Source organism: Bactrocera neohumeralis, chromosome 4 (assembly GCF_024586455.1).
Source record: "Bactrocera neohumeralis isolate Rockhampton chromosome 4, APGP_CSIRO_Bneo_wtdbg2-racon-allhic-juicebox.fasta_v2, whole genome shotgun sequence".
Lineage (NCBI taxonomy): Eukaryota > Metazoa > Arthropoda > Insecta > Diptera > Tephritidae > Bactrocera > Bactrocera neohumeralis.
The window spans coordinates 677,746-698,863 of record NC_065921.1 but is presented as its reverse complement, the minus strand read 5'-3'; the positions used below and the strand labels follow the sequence as shown (position 1 = coordinate 698,863).

General features: G+C 35.5%; 1 protein-coding gene across 3 annotated transcripts; it reads left to right on the top strand.

Annotated features, from left to right (window-relative positions):
- Positions 1-314: 314 nt before the first annotated feature.
- On the top strand, positions 315-15,628 carry LOC126756403 (DE-cadherin). Of its 3 annotated transcripts, none has more exons than XM_050469454.1 (3): positions 315-329; positions 1,088-2,365; positions 10,490-15,628. In XM_050469454.1, exons 2-3 carry the CDS (start codon positions 1,526-1,528, stop codon positions 14,396-14,398), a joined length of 4,749 nt encoding a protein of 1,582 aa, XP_050325411.1. In that variant the 5' UTR covers positions 315-329; positions 1,088-1,525; the 3' UTR covers positions 14,399-15,628. The 3 variants fall into 3 exon arrangements, with proteins under 3 accessions (XP_050325411.1, XP_050325410.1, XP_050325412.1); XM_050469453.1 differs by lacking the exon at positions 315-329 and adding an exon at positions 336-628; XM_050469455.1 differs by lacking the exons at positions 315-329; positions 1,088-2,365 and adding an exon at positions 10,205-10,327.
- Positions 15,629-21,118: the final 5,490 nt, after the last annotated feature.

Sequence of the window (21,118 nt, the reverse complement as noted above, 5' to 3'; positions counted from 1 at the left end):
ATATATATATATATGTATATACACATTTCTATCGTCAGTTCACGGTGAAATTTTTATTGTGGATTGCAGCACAAAGATGCCAATAATAAACATATCGTAAAACTATTTAATAGTTGGAGAATAAGTGGACTATTAATATGAGCTAGAAATGTTAGATATTTAAGTAATTTACATAAAGAAATATTTCGATTTAATAGAGGGCACATCTTTAAAGCAACCCCTGAATGATATAAATATTGCAATATAGCTGGCATCACTGGTTATGTGAATGCATTTATTTTGTTGGTGGAAGCTCATTTGTTGCTGAACGAGCGTCGAGATTGGTTGAGGTAAATTTGTGCCGCTTCTGTGGCGTGCTTGGTGTTTGTGTGACTGATTCGTGGAAGGAGTGAAGTTAATTTGAATTATAAAAGAAACGGTTAAAGTATTATCCATATGAGTTGTAAATTTTGAATATTAATATGCAGTGCGAAAAGTTCGTTTAGGCTTTTCAAAACCGGTATTCGAGTAAGACTTTACAAATTTGAAATATATAATGGAATTTAGGTGAATGTGAATGTGAAAATTTCGACTTCATTGGTAAAAACTTTCGGTTAAGTTGGATTCGTGAACAACTACATTTACAGAAGTAAGAGTAACCGTTCATAAATGTATACATGATGTGTATTCTATTGTTTAAGTGAAACGTTGGTTAAATGTAGGAAGCGCAGCGCACATCGCATCGTATAGATCCGACTGTGTGAGTGTCAACAGTGTTCGTATTAACCACTATTTTTACCTGGAATTACCTGTTTCAAGTAAATGTATGTAATAGAGGCATGTTGGAAGTTATAGAACAAAGCAAACATGAAAAACGAGTTTAACAAAAAACAAAAAGCATCAGTGGAGAGAGTCAACTTGGAAATATCTAAATTGTGAAGTTTGTGTTTTTAATTGTTGGTGTGTTTACAAATAGCAAAAATTATATTAAACATAAATGAAATACATGAGTAATTTAAATATAAAGAATACATGATGTATTTTCGTGTGCCTTATTAAACCGCTTTTCATATTTATTGAAAGCACAGTTTCCATACAATTATAACAGGGCTATGTGCGACGACACCAGGATTAGTGAGAATATGTGTACATAAATAAAACGGTGAAGATTAAAAGAAATTGCTGTTTGAATATATCCACGATTATGAAATGTACAAACGATACGTGTTTCAAATTAAGGTTCAAATAAATTAAGCAATACTAAGTACGATGAAATATTTGTCGGAGAGAATTTAATTGGTGCTTGAGAAAACAACAACGGCGCCGTGATCGTACGCAGAAAAGAAAGGTGAATGAATATATAATACTGGGTGACTCACACGCCCTGGATTGATTACCTTAAAATTGTGTGCCTTAACGAAAAAAGATTTAACAGTAACAAATGAAATAACTAATATTTTATTTAAAAGTTCGAAGAAATAGTTATTTTAAATATCTAAAACATAATACAATTTTTATTTGGGTGCATAAAGTGTAATGCTACGAAATGTCTCCACAACTACACTCAGAAACTCAAGTTTACCAACTACAACATCATCGGCTATATCACCAGCGAGCAAAAAAGCATTTATGTCGAAAACTGCACAAGTATCACACATTAGTTTTTGTGTTAGCTTTAATAAATCTACATACAGCCACTTTAGTTTGCGGCTATTCCAGCGCGTCCAATTCTCTCTCAAGTCACAGAGATGACCCATTTTTCGTGTTTTACATTCCATCCAATTTGCAAAAAGATGAACTAAGTTCAAATAAGTTTTCCTCACAGATGATTGGAGGAAACTATTTTATCAGACAAAGGCGTTCACCCAACCCTTCTCCTGATTCCGTTAGCTCACTTTATTCGGCTTTACCTGCAGCGCGTACAGGAAATTCTGCCATATATTTTGGCATGTCTTCGTCCTCCATGATGACACACGAAAGCAGTGCTAAGCATTATTCGGATAATCGTAAACCAGCTTTTAAAAATTGTGCTAACTACAAACCGTCCGTCAGGGAAGAGGAACCTGAAAATACTTTTGTTATAATGGTGCAAGCAGAAGATCCTGACTTTGATCAAGAAATCAAATATAGTCTTGTTCAGTCGGCTACAGAGCGATCAAAGTTTCACATTGATCCCAAATCGGGGGTAATTGTAACAACTCATCGATTTGATCGCGATGAGCCGACATACGAAAAAATGGTGTATGTAACAGTGCAGGCGACTGACAATGGCAATCCCACATTAGATGATGTTTGCACATTTAAAGTGATTATTGAAGATGTAAATGACAATGCTCCAGTTTTTAATAAGGCGCGTTATGACGAGTCTATTTCGGAAGATAAACAGGTGAGTGCTCTTAAATACATATATGTACATATGTATGCATTTTCATATACATATGTATAATCCATTTATAATTACACTAAATTTGAAGAAGAGTATAGAGTGTTGACAAAACAAAGTTGCTTCTTACTACGAAGGTATTAGGCGTTAAATATGCGGACCCTGGATTACTGCTATTTAACTTAATAATACGGTCGTGTGTAACAAAAGTGAAAATTGTGACTAAATGTTTTGCTCAATTCTAAATACTGTAGAAAATAAATCATACTTGTCAATACATACAATATTGAAATATTGTCGCAGGAGTCTTATAGTTTGCGAGATATTCGTATTTTTCACGAATAAATTATGACATTTTTCTATTTAATTTTTCTTATTTTATTCATATTATTCAATATTATATCCACTAACACATCACTAAACAGTTTTTTCACCTTTTATTTATATTAAATTGATCACAATTAGTTTTTAGTCGTAGTTAAAGTTTTCTTAAAATGACTTCATAGTTCCCAAATGTAGGTTGTATTTGATCCATTTATGTCTAATGTCTGTTCAAGTTATGTGATTTTTTTTTTTATTTCATGTAAACTTTATTGTTTTTTACATAACTGTATATTGTAAATTTGCCAAAGGCAAGTTGCCATTGAATAGAGCAAAAATAAATTACCTAAAGCTAACCGCCTAATTTGCTAAGAAGAAGTTTTATAGCACTAATTCATGTACTGTAAAAATTGGTAATTTTAGATAATAACAATGACACCCCTTTTGTATAACTGTTATAACGAAAACTACCAAAAGTGTGATAACTCAAAATAAATCCCACAAACTTTATATTTCACAACCAAGATTGTAGGAAAGGGCTTTGTAGGTTCAGGTGAAAAATTTGACAAGGGGCGTGGCACACCATTTGGTGTGAGATTACATGAAAGAAGTTATTAGATTAAAATTTTGCACAATTAATGTTCTCTAGATATGTACATATATCAGCTTAGACCAAAAATTTTCGAAATTGGACTAAAACTATACATGCATATATCCAAATATCCAAAAATAATATAAAAATGACTTTTATTTTTTAAAATATTCACGATTAAAAGTTCAAAAAGTTGCACTAATAACACATGGTATTTCTCTAAGTTTCACTAAATTTTTTTCACGTTTTTCACTCTGTTTATTTAAATATACACTCTAAACATTGAAATAAGTTCACATTTCACTTTTATTTTGCTATATTTTACCTAAATTTATTAATTTAAAAATCACTTAGCACACTCATCGTTGAAAAGGTTACATTGTTTACAATTAAGAGGAAAACGAGCGTTGCGACATCTTAAACAACAAATATGTAGGATTTTTAACGATTTTTCTTTGTTTGTTTTTTCGCGTGATTCCTTTTTCTATATTAACTATAATAAAAAATATTTTTCAACATTTTTCAAATTATAATTGAGTTGTGAACACTTTTCCATATACATATGTACATATATAATATGTGATTTATTTTTAATAAACACAAATAAGTAAAAATCTATAATAATATTATAAAATTTATATCATATCGGGGTGACTGAAGTACTTTCGCGTAGTACTATTTACGGCGTTGGCGGCCTTCGACCGCGCTTTAAAAAATAACCCTGATCGAGCGAATACCCGGGGTGACTGAAGTACTTTCGCGTAGTACTCCTTTCTGCGTTAAAATAAAAAAAAAAATATATTGAGTTTCGTTATAAAGTGGTTATATTTTTTGGTTATCTTGCACTGATTTTGAAACAAAATTTGAGTTTTCGTTATAAACTAGTTAAATTTCTTTATTAAATTAAATAAAGAACATTTCCATATGAATGGATAGAGGAATTTTTGGGAAAAAAGAAATTTCAGCGAATTTCCTTATTATAATATGGCAGCGCTCCATTTTTAGCACACACATGATGTTCACTACGAGTGTAAAATGTAATTATTAAAAAGATTTCTTCGGTAAAAAAAACTGTCAAAAGTGTAAAATGTGGATTTATTTAAAAGTTTATAGTTTAATTTAATTAATTTGAAGTGAAAAATGTGAGTAAAGTGTGTTTAATGCGGTAAAATAGCTTGTTGAAATGTTCGATATTTGGGAATTTTTGAACTTTAAGGTCGAATATCTCGTAAACTAAGCGTTTGCGGGATCAGGAGGACTTCCTCTTTCCAACATTACTTTCAAATCGCGGCGCCAAAGAAATCGGAATTGTGCCACGAATTCGATAAGCCAATCGAGTACCTTATCTATTAAATCATGTCGTGTGTCATGAATAGCACGTTCAATATTGACTTGTAAAACTTGAAGAGAGACTGGTTTATTGCTAAAAACCAATGACTTCAAATAACCCCACAAGAAGTAGGCAAATGGTCTTTATACTCAACTCCTTAGAGGCCATTCAATGTTACATTTTCTTGAAATAATCGAATAACGGTGTCATCAACTTCATTCCGAAAGAAGTACGGAGCAATGATTCCACCAGACTAAAACCACACCAAACTGTCATTTTAATTGTATATACACATAATTTAGGTGTATGTAATGGTAGTTCATGAATAATTTGTGGATTTTCTTCGCACAGTTTTGTTAATTTACCGTACCGCAAATTCACGACGTTTACGGTGACCTGATGCAAGCCCAAATCATTTCTCAAAATCTGCCATATTGTGGTTTGAGACAGTCCCAATTCTTGGTAACGTCTTAGAATCGACAAATTACAGTCTTCAGCAACGCTTGCCTGAACTACTATTCTTTGTTTTATTGATATTGGAACATTATGTAAAGAAAATGTTCGCTCGAACTCTTTAACAAATGGTTATTGTGACCATAAAATGGCAAAAGCGCACGAAAAGTTGCAATAGGTGAACGGTTATTTTGATAATAAAATTTAATAGTTTTTAAACATTCTTTTTGTAAATATCTTTCCATGATAAAATTGTTAACATTATTGATTGCAACGAAAAAATCCATACCATCCCTATTGGAAAACCCGGTATAATCTACGCCAAATATGTGGACCCCGTTATAACGACTGTCGGGTCTAAATAACCTGAATGGATCCACGTTTTTATACGGCCAAGGACTGCCATTCGAACAGTCTTGAAATTCGGGAAGAATATTTTTGTGATGACAGCATGCCCTTGTGCCAAAAAATGGGTAAAAGCCGGTCAATACTTCCCTTTGTCCACATATACATACGTAATATAAAAAAAATTGTCCTAACATCCGGTTGACTTTATACCACACCTATCGTTTTAATATATAATATACATATATCGTATTATATCAATATATAAGAAATCTTATAGAAATTCAGAAGGAATCTATTAATAACGATGTATTCCTTTTTTCTAAAATTAATGAAATCAGGCCAATAATTTCCATAGTTTAATATAAGGTTTTGCCAACACCTGGTTTCCCAAAGTTTTCCCCAAGCTAAGTTGCGAGAATAAAAATATTTGGTTACATCCGACCTTCATTACTTGTTTTGAATTGCTTTTTAATTAAAACACATAAAACTTTTAGTATTTATTTTCTTTAAAATTGGTGTCAAAAAATTGTTATTTTCAATTCTCTAAATAATGCCTTTCTTTTACATCTTTGTTATATTTTTAAAATTATTTCTTAATAATTTTCTATTACTGATATCGTAAAATTCATGATTAGTTTTTAAAAACGTGGCCTTGTCTCTTGATTTAAGACAGCATTAGGCTGTAGCAAACATCGGTTATTAAAATATTTTACAATCAATCTACAATCTTTTATTGCAATCATTTATTATTGTATCGTTAAATTCTGACTAATATCTGTCTTTTATGATTTTCGTTTTTTTAATACTACTACACTGTAAAAGTCACTGCCTAAAATGATGGCAAAACTTTAATATATGTCCCGTTAAGTGTCCAAATGTTCTTGATAAGTCATATTTTATTGAAATGCATTTAAAGTTGAACTTATTTGTATACCATGAACAGGGTATATTAAGTTTGTCACGAAGTTTGTAACACCCAGAAGGAAGCGCCAGAGTCCCTATAAAGTATACATATATATAAATGATCAGTATGTTGAGCTGAGTCGATTTAGCTATGTCCGTCTGTCTGCCTGTCCGTCTGTCTGTATATATACGAACTTCTTTTTTATTGGCGTAGACACCGCTTACGCGATTATAGCCGAGTTAACAACAGCGCGCCAGTCGTTTCTTCTTTTCGCTACGTGGCGCCAATTGGATATTCCAAGCGAAGCCAGGTCCTTCTTCACTTGGTCCTTCCAACGGAGTGGAGGTCTTTCTTTTCCTCTGCTACCCCCGGCGGGTCCTCCGTCGAATACTTTCAGAGCTGGAGTGTTTTCGTCCATTCGGGCAACATGACCTAGCCAGCGTAGACGCTGTCTTTTAATTCGCTGAACTACATATGTCAATGTCGTCATATATGTATCTCATACAGCTCATCGTTCCATCGAATGCGATATTCACCGTGGCCAACGCGCAAAGGACCATAAATCTTTCACAGAACTTTTCTCTCGAAAACTCGCAACGTCGACTCATCAGTTGTTGTCATCGTTCAGGCCTCTGCACTATATATGTAGCAGGAAGGGAATTATGAGTGACTTATAGAGTTTGGTTTTTGTTCGTCGAGAGAGGACTTTGCTTCTCAATTGCCTGCTTAGTCCGAGGTAGCACCTGTTGGCAAGAGTTATCCTGCGTTGGATTTCCAGGCTGACATTGTTGGTGATGTTTACGCTGGTTCCAAGATAGACGAAATTATCTACGACTTCAAAGTTATGACTGTCAACAGTGCCGTGAGAGCCAAGTCGCGAGTGCGACGACTGTTTGTTTGATGACAGGAGATATTTCGTCTTGCTCTCGTTCACTGCCAGACCCATTTGCTTTGCTTCCTTGTCCAGTCTGGAGAAAGCGGAACTAACGGCGCGGGTGTTGAGGCCGATGATATCAATATCATCGGCATACGCCAGCAGCTGTACACTCTTATAAAAGATTGTAACTGCTCGATTACGTTCTGAAGCTCGAATTATTTTCTCCAGCAGCAGGTTGAAGAAGTCGGCCGATAGGGAGTCGCCTTGTCTGAAACCTTGTTTGGTATCGAACGACTCGGAGAGGTCCTTCCCGATCCTGACGGAGCTTTTCGTGTTGCTCAACGTCAGTTTACACAGCCGTATTAGTTTTGCGGGGATACCAAATTCAGACATCGCAGTATAAAGGCAGCATATTTTCGTGCTGTCGAAAGCAGCTTTGAAATCGACGAAGAAGCGGTGTGTGTCGATTCTACTTTCACGGGTCTTTTAAAAAATTTGGCGCATGGTGAATATCTGGTCGCTTGTTGATTTGCCAGGTGTAAAGCCACACTGATAAGGTCCTATCAGTTTGTTGACGGTGGGCTTTAATCTTTCACACAATACGCTCGATAGAACCTTATATGCGATGTTGAGGAGGCTAATCCCACGGTATTTGGCGCAGATTGTGGGGTCTCCCTTTATATGGATTGGGCATAGCACACTTAAATTCCAATCGTTGGGCATGCTTTACATTTTACAAAGAAGCTGATGCATGCTCCTTATCAGTTCTTCGCCGCCGTGTTTGAATAGCTCGGCCGGCAATCCATCGGCCCCCGCCGCTTTGTTGTTCTTCAGGCGGGTAATTGCTATTCGAACTTCTTCATGGTCGGGCAATGGAACGTCTGCTCCATCGTCATCGATTGGGGAATCGGGTACCTTCACTGCCATTCAGCAGGCTGGAGAAGTGTTCCCTCCATAATTTAAGTATGCTCTGGGCATCGGTGACTAGATCACCTTGGGGGGTTCTACAAGAGTATGCTCCGGTCTTGAAACCTTCTGTAAGCCGCCGCATTTTTTCGTAGAATTTTCGAGCATTAACCCTGTCGGCCAGCTTATCAAGCTCTTCATACTCACGCATTTCGGCCTCTTTCTTTTTCTGTCTGCAAATGCGTCTCGCTTCCCTCTTCAACTCTCGGTATCTATCCCATCCCGAACGTGTTGTGGTCGATCGTAACGTTGCGAGGTAGGCAGTCTGTTTTCTCTCCGCTGCAACACGGGACTCCTCGTCGTACCAGCTGTTCTTTTGCATTTTCCGAAAACCAATGGTTTCGGTTGCAGCTGTACGTAAGGAGTTTGAAATGCCGTCTCAGGCTGACATTGTTGGTGGTGTTTACGCTGGCTCCAAGATAGACGAAATTCCCTTATACCAATTTGTTCACGAGTGCGCTCAGAGAGCAGGAGTGCAAGCCGAGTAGAAAATCGTTCGGCTGTCTGTAGTGATTGCAGCTTTTCGACGTCGAACCTTCCTTGTGTTTGTTGACGTGCGTTTTTTGCTGCACATAGGCGGGCTAATCTTGGCTGCAATAAGATAGTGGTCCGAGTCGATGTTAGGACCTCGGAGCGTACGCACGTCTAGAACACTGGATACGTGTCTTCCGTCTATCACAACATGACCGATCTGGTTGGTGGCTTCATAAGTGCGCTCCAGCGTTCATAGAAGGCATCTTTGGTCACATCGTCCTTCTCATTCGTCGGGGCGTGGGCGCAAATCAGCGATATGTTGAAGAACCTCGCTTTGATGCGGATTGTGGCTAGACGTTCATTAACCGGAGTGAATGATAGTACTCGGATGTCAGCCTTTATTTTCACGAGGACATCAACCAGCTGGAGAGCGGCACATTTCCAATTAAGGGACCGGACATTCCAGGTACATGCCCTCAATTCGTAGTCCTTATTTCGTTTGCCATGGTCGTCATCAAAAGGGGGTGTCTCTCATCCGAGGCTGATTGTTAATTTTCATTGGTATGAAAATATATACAAACTAGTCTCTCAGTTTTTAAGATATCGTTTTGAAATTTTGCTAACGTCATTTTCTGTTCAAGAAGCTGCTCATTTGTCGGAACTGCCGATATCGGACCACTATAACATATAGCTGCCATACAAACTGAATGATCGGAATCAAATGCTTGCATGGGAAACTTTCTCATTTGACGATATACATATGTATTTTCACAAAATTTGGTATGAGTTATTGTTCATAGAAATAATGTAATATCGGAAGAAATTGTTCAGATCGGCTTACTATAGTATGGCAGCTATATACAAACCGAACGATCGGAATCAAGGGCTTGTATGGAAAACTTTCGCATTTGACGTGGTATCTTCACGAAATGTGACATGGATTATTGCTTAAAATAATAACATAATCTCCGAAAAAATTGTTCAGATCGGATTACTATGGCATATAGCTTCCATACAAACTGGGCACATAGTTACTCAAAGAAATGCACCTGTGAAGGATATATTAGCTCCGGTGCAGCCGAAGTTAACCTTTTTTCTTGTTTTTTTTTTTTAATATAGGGGTTGCTTTAGTTTTTTCCAATACTGTATATACAGAGGTACATAAATATGCATAATACATGTAACATTTGCTTTGAGCTTACTTAGAGATGTGGGCTGCTTTTCTACCAGGTATTTTTTATTCTTGTAAGCATTCCAGTTCCAAAGTTCAATGCACCAGCGAACACCTTGTTAGCACTCATTCTTTTAGTGCATGGAAACCTTTTGCATCTGAGTTTCATTGCGCAATGTCGCAGAAAAATACGTGCTGAGTCTTGTCATTGTAATTTTTACTCTAATTATTTTTTAATGTAACTTGAAGGCATCAGAGCATAATCACAAAAGAAATTAGCTGAGATGTGTGTCTATTATTTAATATGGGCGCATCTAAAGGAAAGTATTAAATAAATTACACAATTTTATATGCCAAAATTAATTACAAATTTATTTAACAGTGCCAATAATTAACCTTTTAACGCATATTTAACGTTTCCTTTGTGAGTGTTTCACGTATCGTTTACCTATCCATGCAGTTGGCGGTCATTTCCGCACTTAAGTCGATACCAATTTGTGAAAGTTAGACTCACCGATTAAAATTTGGTGTATGTCAACACAAACACATTTTTATTTATATAATATACATATGTATATATGAATATGTTATAGGCTAGTCGAGAAAATCCATTATTTTTATGCTCATAAAATTATTATACCTTTGGATATCCTTACTTGAATTTTGGCTTTCTGTTTTGTTCTCTTTGCAGCCTGATGCAATTGTAATGCGCATCTCAGCCAGTGACTTGGATGATGGCAATAACAGTATTATCGAATATGAAATCCTACCTGTTCGTGATCATTTGTACTTTAAAATCGATAAAGCAGCCGGAATTATTTATCTAAACCGTCCAATAGATAAGCGTCCCGGACAATATTATACAATTACTGTTAGTGCGTATAATCCAAGTAGTCCAATAAGTCCAGATTCCAAACAAGAATCACAAATTGAAGTTCGTATTCGTGTTGTTGAATCGTCGAAGAAGCCACCATCGTTTGTTGACCCCATCGAAGATCCTATATATTTGAAAGAGGACTATATGAACTATTCCACGCCCATCGCAACTTTGCGAGCCGTTTCTAATGTTCCCGATAAACCAGAAGTTATATTTGAATTAGTTACCGGTCGTACAGAGCAAACGAATAGTAAAAAGACATTTGTGTTCAATCAAACGGGTACTACGGTTACGATTGGTTTAGGCAAACTGCTCGATTATGAATCGGTAACGGAATACACACTAACGATGATTGCGCGCAATACATACGATTTAGTTGCAGAGCATGTCATTAAAGTTAAAGTTGTCGATGTAAATGATAACATACCATATTTTACGGAAGTGAACAAAGGTACATTGCTTGAGAATGAACTACCAGGTACACCTGTAATGCAGGTACGTGCTTTCGATATGGACGGTACAGAAGCAAATAATATTGTGTCTTTTGAGTTGGCGGATAACCGAGAGTATTTCAAAATTGATCCCCATACTGGTAATATAACTGCGCTGACCACATTCGATCGTGAGGAGCGTGATTTTTACAATGTGAAAGTTATCGCAAGTGATAATTCACCTTCTAGTTTGTATAACAACGGTGAACCAAATCGAGGGCAACAAGTTTTTCGCATTGAAATAGCGGACAAAAACGATCATAAGCCACATTTTCAGTTAGCCGAATATGTACATGACAGTTTACCCGAAGATGCCAACATAAATTTTATGGTGATCGAGGTAGAAGCTGTTGACGAAGATAATACAGCACAAATTGTATACACAATCGAAAGTGGAAATGTTGGAAATGCTTTCAAAATTGAAAAAAAGACAGGCCAAATAACAGTTAATCAGCGACTTGATTACGAAAATATCACCGAATATGTGTTAAAAATTCGTGCGTTTGATGGGATTTATGATGACTATGCCACTGTAAAAATAAAAATAGCTAACGTCAACGATAATCCTCCAGAATTTAAAGAGAAATATTCGAAAACCATACAAGAAGAAATGGTTTTTGACTATTGTATATTGAATATTGAAGCCTATGATCCGGATATAAAGGATCGTTCAGCAGATCAACATATCAAATATTCAGTGGTTAAGGAGGAACAGAAAAAGATGATAACCATAGATAATGATGGCTGTTTAAAACTAATACAACCGTTAGACCGTGACCCTCCTGATGGTCACAAGAGTTGGCAGGTGTTAATCGCGGCAGTGGATGAAGATGGACAGGGCTTGAAATCTGTTACACATTTGATCATCAATCTGCAGGATATAAACGATAATGCGCCCTTTTTGGTGAATACAATGCCTGTAATTTGGCAAGAGAATCGTAATCCTGGGCAAGTTGTGCAATTACAGGCAAATGATTATGACGAACCACAGAATGGACCACCATATACGTTCGGCATCGATAGTGAGGCATCCGCAGATATTAAAACCAAATTTAGCATCGACAACGATTACCTATTCGCAAATGTACAATTCGATCGGGAAGAACAAAAAGAGTATTATATACCTATAAGAATAAGCGATTCCGGAAAACCAAAACAAAGCAAAGTAAGCATTTTGCATTTGATTATAGGTGACGACAATGACAATGCTATGTCAGAGGGTTCTTCGCGTATTTTCATTTACAACTATAAAGGTGAGGCGCCTGACACCGATGTGGGCCGTGTTTTTGTTGACGACCCTGACGATTGGGATCTTGATGACAAAGAGTTTCGTTGGAAAAATGGCTTTCCCCATGATAATTTCCGCTTAAATCCAAACACTGGCATGATAACAATGCTGGAGCGAACACAAGAGGGTGAATATCTGCTTGAGTTTGTTGTTACTGAGGAATCTACCTTTATACCACGTCATTCGGTAGATGCTGATGTTACTGTTATTGTACGTGAACTGCCTGAAGAAGCTGTAGACAAAAGTGGCAGCATTCGTTTCTACAACATTACCAAGGAGAGTTTTATCAGTGTGCCACGCGACGCTCAAGCTGACGATTCTCTTTCAATAAAAGATCGCCTACAATATTCACTTGCAAAACTATTCAATACTTCCGTTACAAATGTAGATGTGTTCACGGTATTGCAAAATGCCAATAACACATTAGATGTTCGTTATTCAGCACATGGCTCACCGTATTATGCACCAGAAAAATTGAATGGCATTGTGGCGCAGAACCAACAAAAACTCGAGAACGAGTTGGGTTTACAAATGCTAATGGTTAACATTGACGAATGTCTTATTGAAAAGTACAAATGCGAATCATCGTGCATGAACACGCTGCATAAATCGAATATTCCTTATATGATATACTCGAATACTTCGTCGTTTGTTGGCGTGACCGCCTTTATTGAATGGCACTGCGTTTGTGAGGCAAGAATAAGCACTTACTGTCTCAATGGTGGAACTCCGCGCATTGGAGAGAACGACATGTGCGATTGCATAGACGGTTTTACCGGACCCCACTGTGAATTAGTATCGGTTGGGTTCTATGGTAATGGCTATGCATTTTACGAGCCCATATCGCCATGCGAAAACACTAAAATCAGCTTCGAGGTAGCGCCGCAAACTGACCAGGGTCTAATTATGTATCTTGGACCGCTAAATTATAATCCTTTGTTGCCACTATCTGACTTCTTGTCACTAGAGTTGATAAAGGGTTATCCCACACTTACTGTGGACTATGGTTCAGGTGCCATACGTATTGAGCATCGGCACATTCAGCTACAGGTCGGCAAATCTTATCAGTTGGACATTATATTACAACGAACCAGTATTGAAATGATTGTCGACAATTGCCGGCTATCAACTTGTATTAGTTTGGGAGCACCGCAAGGTCCCAATGAGTTCTTAAATGTTAATTCGCCATTGCAACTTGGTGGCACACCAGTGGATCTCTTGCAGCTAGGTGGAAAACTGAACTGGACATATACGCCGAGCCGTCAAGGTTTCTTCGGTTGCATACGTAACTTGACGATCAATAATCATACATACAATTTGGGAGCGCCTGCAATATCACGTAACATCGATTCTGGTTGTCAGCGCGCAGTTGCTGTGGCCGTTAGTTTCGGCATTGACCGCAACTTTATCATTGCTATTGTGGCATGCATACTTCTTCTGCTGATTATTTTATTGGCTGTGGTAGTACAGAAGAAGCAAAAGAATGGTTGGCATGAAAAGGATATTGACGATATAAGAGAAACAATAATCAATTACGAAGATGAGGGCGGTGGTGAGCGAGACACCGACTATGATCTTAACGTGTTGCGCTCGCAACCTTTCTACGAAGAGAAGTTGTACAAAGATCCACATACCTTACAATCAATGAAAGATCCAAATAATGAAATTCCCGATATTGGCGGCTTTTTGGGTGATAAAAAAGAGAATTGTGATCGGGAAGCCGGCACGTATCCGGTGGATGATGTGCGGAACTACGCGTACGAAGGTGATGGTAACTCGGATGGCAGTCTTTCTAGTCTAGCCTCCTGCACTGATGATGGTGATCTCAATTTTGATTATTTATCGAATTTCGGGCCACGATTCCGTAAATTGGCCGATATGTATGGCGAAGAACCATCCGACACAGATTCAAATGTAGATGATGAACAAGGTTGGCGTATATAAAGCTGGATTATAGACTTCCATTGACATTTCATACCGAATGTAAAAGACTTTAAAATTAAGACCATAGCTAATGGTAACGTATTGTATGGATTTAAATCCATAAATGTGTACAATTTTACACAAATAATACACAAATACATATGCAAATGTAAATTGGCGATTGGCTTAATATACATACATACATTTTTAAATTATTTTTTCGTCAGTAATTTAATATGGAAAAGTGATGTACATAATTATAAGTAAAAACATATTGTAGAAAAAAGTGTTCGCACATACATTCACAAAATAACTGAACAAATATTTATATTAAATAGTTTTTTTTTTAAGAAACATATTGACAATCTCAAATATAGCGAGTGTAGTATCCAGGAAAGAATGCAATATCCATATAAATACACATCGTATAAAATCAAACAAATATTGTGTTATTTGAAAGGAATAAACACAAGTAAAGCATTTAGATATCAGTATAATTTTGGTAACATTTTTCTGGTTCCATTTATTTTATATCGTACGAAGAAGTCTTCAATTATATACTAAAATAATTCAAATTTTAACGTAATGGATGCAAACTGAAACCGAAATCATACCACATATCTTATCTAGAAATATAGTTAAACACTAAAACACATTAAGGGTCATAAGTTCCATAGGGAAACCTCCCTACCCCTTTGAAGTCCTTTCAGATACAAGTACGTAACTATAGCTCGATATAGCGCTGATGGATATGTACATAAATATATGAGATACGAAAAAATAATTCTGATATGAATTATATTTTAAACACTGCATATACATATACATACATACCTTAATAAAGGTGACGACGATTTTTTAGAGTACTTTTCAACTATGTAGTCCCATTTACATATCTAAAAATGTAAATGTAACATAATATTTTTCCAAATATTCTAGGGTAGAAATAAACAAAATCGAAAAACCACTTGTAGTTACAATAACTAATATAGAACGATATACAAATGTAAGTCCATATACGGACATTTGTTTCTAGACAGCTAAGTGTAATTAGTGGTATGCATTTATGTGTGTTTTTAATGTTCATACATACATACATACATACATTCAAATACATACAACACGAACATAAATTATTTTTGTAAGGCATTGATTTTTACTGGCCAGAATTTATTAAAGAAGTAGAGAGTATATGGTTAAAGTGTGATTATTGATGAGTTTGAGAATCAAAATAAAAAAAATAAAACAATATTACATTGTATTTTATTTTATATAAAACTTTCCATAAATTACACAGGCCCTTTTTTGAAAAACAACAGTTTATATACCTATTCAAATGTGTTGAGTATTCATCATTACGACGAAGAACGGCCAAATTAACATATAATATAAACATTCTCTTATAGTAATTTCATAGTTAATTATTTTCAATCTCTTAGCAATCTCTCGAATACAGATCACGGATGCATCAGATAAAAAAATATCAAACGTATTTTCATCGGGAGATAAATATTTCTGTAAAACTCATAATCATGACAAAACTCAAATAGGTGTCATAACATTTATGATCATTAAGTGTTATTACTTTCTGTATTATCTTATTTATAGCTATGAATTTAAAAAGGATTGACACGTAAAACGATGAATTTAATGTGAGTAATATTAAATTTGTTAAATAGATTATTCTTAAAAAATATTACGACTTTAAATTGTTTGATTCATTTTTAACTGATTCGTAGATAATAACTTTGTTTTTGTTAAAACACAAGAACGACGTCTCAAAGCCTTACTTAACTTTTTTTTTAATTTTGAAGAAAGCGAATGGTTCGTCATTTGTTAGTATTCTATTATATTCTTCCATGAGTTTTACTCCACGTTCTGCTGTGTCGTTAACCACTTTTATATTTATAACAATATCCTTAGCTTTTTGATAGGTTTCTGTATCCTTCCAATAAAGTGGATCTACCTGCAGAAATTGAGGTGAAATCCCAAACCGTCCAAAAAAATCAATTGTATTTGCTGTTACAAAATCATGTAGTTCTTTTCTTATAAATTCATTGATTTCACTGGATCTTATGTGTACCCTCTTTACATTTTCCGTTTCCTTGTCGCAGTTGTCGATGTTTTTAATTTTTTCCACAATATTTTGTTTCATGGCATAAGAAACGTCATCGTCGAATAATGTCAATGCAATACATTCTTCAGACAGGTACCAGAGGTGTTTACAAAATTTTTTTATTGCGATTTCAGAGATTATTTTATTAACATTTCTATACTCGTGAATTTCTTTAATAAAAGATAAGTTTTGAAGAGGTGCTTTAGATGGATTGGTGCAGTTAAACCAAAGCTTAACGTAGAATCTTATAATAAATGCGCATATACTTGCTAACGAATTCTCTTCATATTCCGTTAGTTTGAACTGTTCACGAAATAAATAGATCTTTAAGCAATATAATGCCTTAGCCATCCACCGCGCATGATGAGTTGGACCTGGTACACGAAATTTTACGCCGTTATTTGCTCCTAGACATATAGACGTCAATTCCAATAATTCCCTATAGTCATCTCTAACTATTTTCTTTTTCATCTCTTCCTTACAAAAATTTAAAATAGTATCTACGTTATCATTCAAAAGTAAATTTAATTCATTGTTTTGTAACAAGTCTTTAAAATTGTTTTTATCAATATTTTCCCAATTCTCTTGAAACCGGCGAAACAATTGGACGTCTTTACTCGTATTTACGGGAAAATAACACTCGAAAACCCCTCTCAACAATATTTCATATATATGATGCCGACAAGGTAGATACAAAAGCTTTCGCTCAAGTTTTTTTCTAACAACGTTGCAGCTCCTTTTATTACGCCCGTGTTAGTCGATGTCGTATCAAAACAACAGGCCACAATATGATCCTTCAAGTCCCATTCAAATATCAGTTCGTACAGCGTATCAGCTATTTCTGAGCCCGTTGCAGCATATAGTTTTGGAGCCCCTATTAAGTGTTCGCCATTCCTGTCAGTAACAACAACTGGAAGTCGTTCCACCTTTTCTCGACCTGTTATTTCCGGAAGGAGTTTTCCATCCCAATGCAAAGTGCCACAGTGTATCTATTTAAAAAAAATTACCATTCAAAATTTGTTCATTCAAGTGCTATATAGATGTAATGTATATTTTTTTAATTAAAAAATTTCAAGGGATATACATATGTAAGAAAATTTGTTTGAGAGTTTTATTACCCGAATACCGCGATTCAATGATCTAATCCGTACACGACTTACCTTGAGGTTTTCTTTGTTGTTTTCTGATTTTTTTAACCGATTTAAATGCCTTTGGCGCTGCAATGACGTACGGTTTATTATGCGTTCATTTGTATTATGTCCTAGTGCTTCAGCAACGGCAGTGACAATATGCATTGCTGAACGATCACTAATTTTGCATTTATCTAGGGCAGATACGATTCTTTCAGTGAAGACGTACTTCGTTCCTCGATTTTTGATGGAAGTGGAGCATGATGGATGAGAATCTTCTTCCATCTCACTTTCCAAACTTGTATGCACATCATCACTGTCTGAAGACAATTCTCCTGCTACAAGTACATAAATGTCACCCCATTCAAATTACAGTTTCATTCAAATACATCCCTGTGTTAATTGCCTCATTTTCGTTTTCCATATTGTCTACCACTCTTATCTTTCTTCTCATTTGTTCTTCTAAAATCGCTGCCTTTCTTTTCTCTTTTTGGGCAGTTTTGGTATCAACAACACCAAAACATCCTGGTCGCCCCTTTCTTCGTTGATTTATCAAAAACTTTTTGTCGGTGTCAATTTTAATTAGTTGTAATGCATTAGCATGAGCAATATCAAATAAATCATCTAACATTTCACTAAATTGCTTTACTTTTTGTTTTTGCTTTTCACTAGGCCGATTTTTACTTTTTCCAATAGCTTGCCATTCTCTATGCATATTTTCCAACTTGTCAATGCAGTGTTTTTCATCTCTAATTGGTATTCTTGCTTTTTCCCAAAATACGGACACTTCTTTTATAGTCAATCTAGCACTCTTACGAATTGATAATTTCACTATGTTATGATTATGAAAAAAAACTGATAACACTTGTTTATTTGATGGTAGTTTTGCACCAAGAATTTGAGAGCTTGACGTTCCAATTAAGTAAATTTTCGACCGAAAATTATATTCACTCATTTTTATAATATTTTGCAAATTAAATTGTCTACACGCCACGATTTCTCTGTACTCACTTTTGCGACTACGTTAGCACACTAGCTTTTAGCAATACAGAATATAAATTTTTATGACATTAGAACCGTTATAACGGTATACCACGAGCATGCGACGCTTGAGAATGCACGTGCAACACATTTAATTTACTTTCATATTTGTATTTCTGTAACTTTATCATCAATCAACCGATTTTTAAGATTGTGGTAATTTTAGAAAGGTAATAAAATGCAGATCTTATTACGGTATGGAAAACCAGCAAGGGATAGTGTGGCTTTGAAATATGGAAGTCTGAGACATAAAAATGGCAAAAATTCTTAATTTTTCAGGATTTCAAGCTCCTTGCGCAACCTCTAAACCTTTTTTGATTGACCCAAAACTTTGTATATACTAATTTTTGGGCTATTCGCATATTTCTAGGGGGTGCGATCGAGAATCCAGAATATTTTTTTTTCCTCCATACAACTAAGGGCCACCCTACATACAGATGCGTGCAACTAATTAACAACGACTTGTCCCTATAAATTAAATGACGATTTGTGAAAAATTTTTAAGGGTACAAATATAATTTTATTTTGAATTATCTTCTATGAAAGTATGGTCAGATTTAGCTGACATTTTTTTTTGCAAAAAATCCCGTTATTCTGAAATAGTTGAGGACTTTTATGCAATAGTGAGTAAAATGGTCGTGCATATAATTAGCAACGCGTGTAGAATTCTTAAGATTTCTTAGAAATTAGTTATGTTCAGGTAACTAAATATTTATATTTTTATTAAAATAAGTTACTATTAAGGAAATAAATAATTTTAGTGAAAAAAAATGAGTAAGCACAGGTCTTGTGATAAGGATATTAGGGATGTTATCGTACAGATGTACCAGGATGGGAAATCTTACGGAGACATAGAAAAAACCCTAAATTTCCCCAAGCGGTTGGTTTTATTTAATGCAGTTAGGTATTTCAACAAGAATAAAATGACAAAACAAGTTCCAAGAAAAAAGAGAGATCGAAAATCTACTCTTCGGAAGGACGAGTTAATTATCCGCGATTCAAAAAAGGATCCCCACAAGACGGTAAAACAAATTCGAATTGCAATTTTTAGTGAAAGCTCAGATGCACTATCTGTAGTTACCGTAAAACTACGATTACGCGAGGCAGGACTCTTTGAAAGAATTTCAAGGATGAAGCCATTACTCTCTGAACGCAATCAAAGAAGTCGCTTAGAGTTTGCAAAGAAATACCGCCATTGGACAGCAAAAGAGTGGAAAATAGTATTATTTTTCGATGAAAGCAAGATAAATAAGATTTCTTCAGATGGAAAAACTTATGCCCGCAGGCCTCGAGGCAAGGAGTTGGACCCCAAATACACTAGGCTAACTTTAAAACATGGTGGTGGCTGCATAATGACTTGGGGTGCCATATCGTGGTTAGGTGTTGGGCCTATTTGTAAAATAAATGAGCGCATGGACCAGTTCAAATACATTTCAATCATGGACAATGAAATGTTACCATATCCTGATGACAATATGCCCGTAACGTGAATTTACCAGTAAGATAACGACTTGAAACATACTGCCCGTGGTACAACACAATGGTTTCAGGAAAACATGGTGCTTCTATTAGACTGGCTTTCGTGCATCCCGGACTTAAACTTAGTCGAAAATCTTTGGACACATTTGAAGAAAAAAATTTGTTCCCATAAAGTTGGAAATTTCCAGGAATTATACTAAAAGGTTAAACAATAGTGGAATAATACTCTAAAGGACATCTTACCAAAGTTTAGTAGAGTCAATGCCTCTTAGATATCAAGCCGTGATTGACAGTAATGGATTTGCAACCAAATATTAACTTTAAACCCGAAAAAAAATAATTCTTCCAAAAAAAAGGAAAACGTTGTTAATTAGTTGCACGACCTAGTTCTGGCTTTGAAGTCATAAAATGCCTTTATTTTATAAAAGCTCTTTTATAACAAAAACAAAATTAGCTAATTTACAATAACTAAATATGTACAATTTATCTTTAAGACATACAGTTGAAATTTTTTTTTCGAAAATGAAAATATCAACCGATTTAGATTTTTCCTACTAGCGTTGTTAATTAGTTGCACGCATCTTTTATACATACATATGTTCGTGTTCGTTAGTTTGGAGTCGACTTCACGGCGAGCCATCTGTTGCTGTTTACTTTACGTCTTTGTCGAATTCCTGTTAGTGTCGCCACCGACTGCTCGATTCTGTGCTACGTATTTTTACACGAACGTGCAAACATACAAATATGTAAATGCATCACAAACCACAAATACAATATATGAAAAAAAACTTATTGTAAGTGTATGCGTGTTTGAATATACATATGTACATATGTACATATGCATGAATGCAGAGCTTTTCTATAAGTCTACGATTACATGGGGCAACTTTAGTTGCTAATTCTCGGGCGATTCTCTTTTGCTGTCGCCCATTACCTTCACACGAGCAACTTGTGTTGCGCAACTCTGTTCGAGAT

Bases quoted from the DNA above. Each gene is read 5' to 3' on its own strand.
- LOC126756403 (XM_050469454.1), top strand. From the start codon at position 1,526: ATGTCTCCACAACTACACTCAGAAACTCAAGTTTACCAACTACAACAT. The intron at 2,366-10,489 runs GTGAGTGCTCTT...TTCTCTTTGCAG, and splicing joins CTATTTCGGAAGATAAACAG to CCTGATGCAATTGTAATGCG.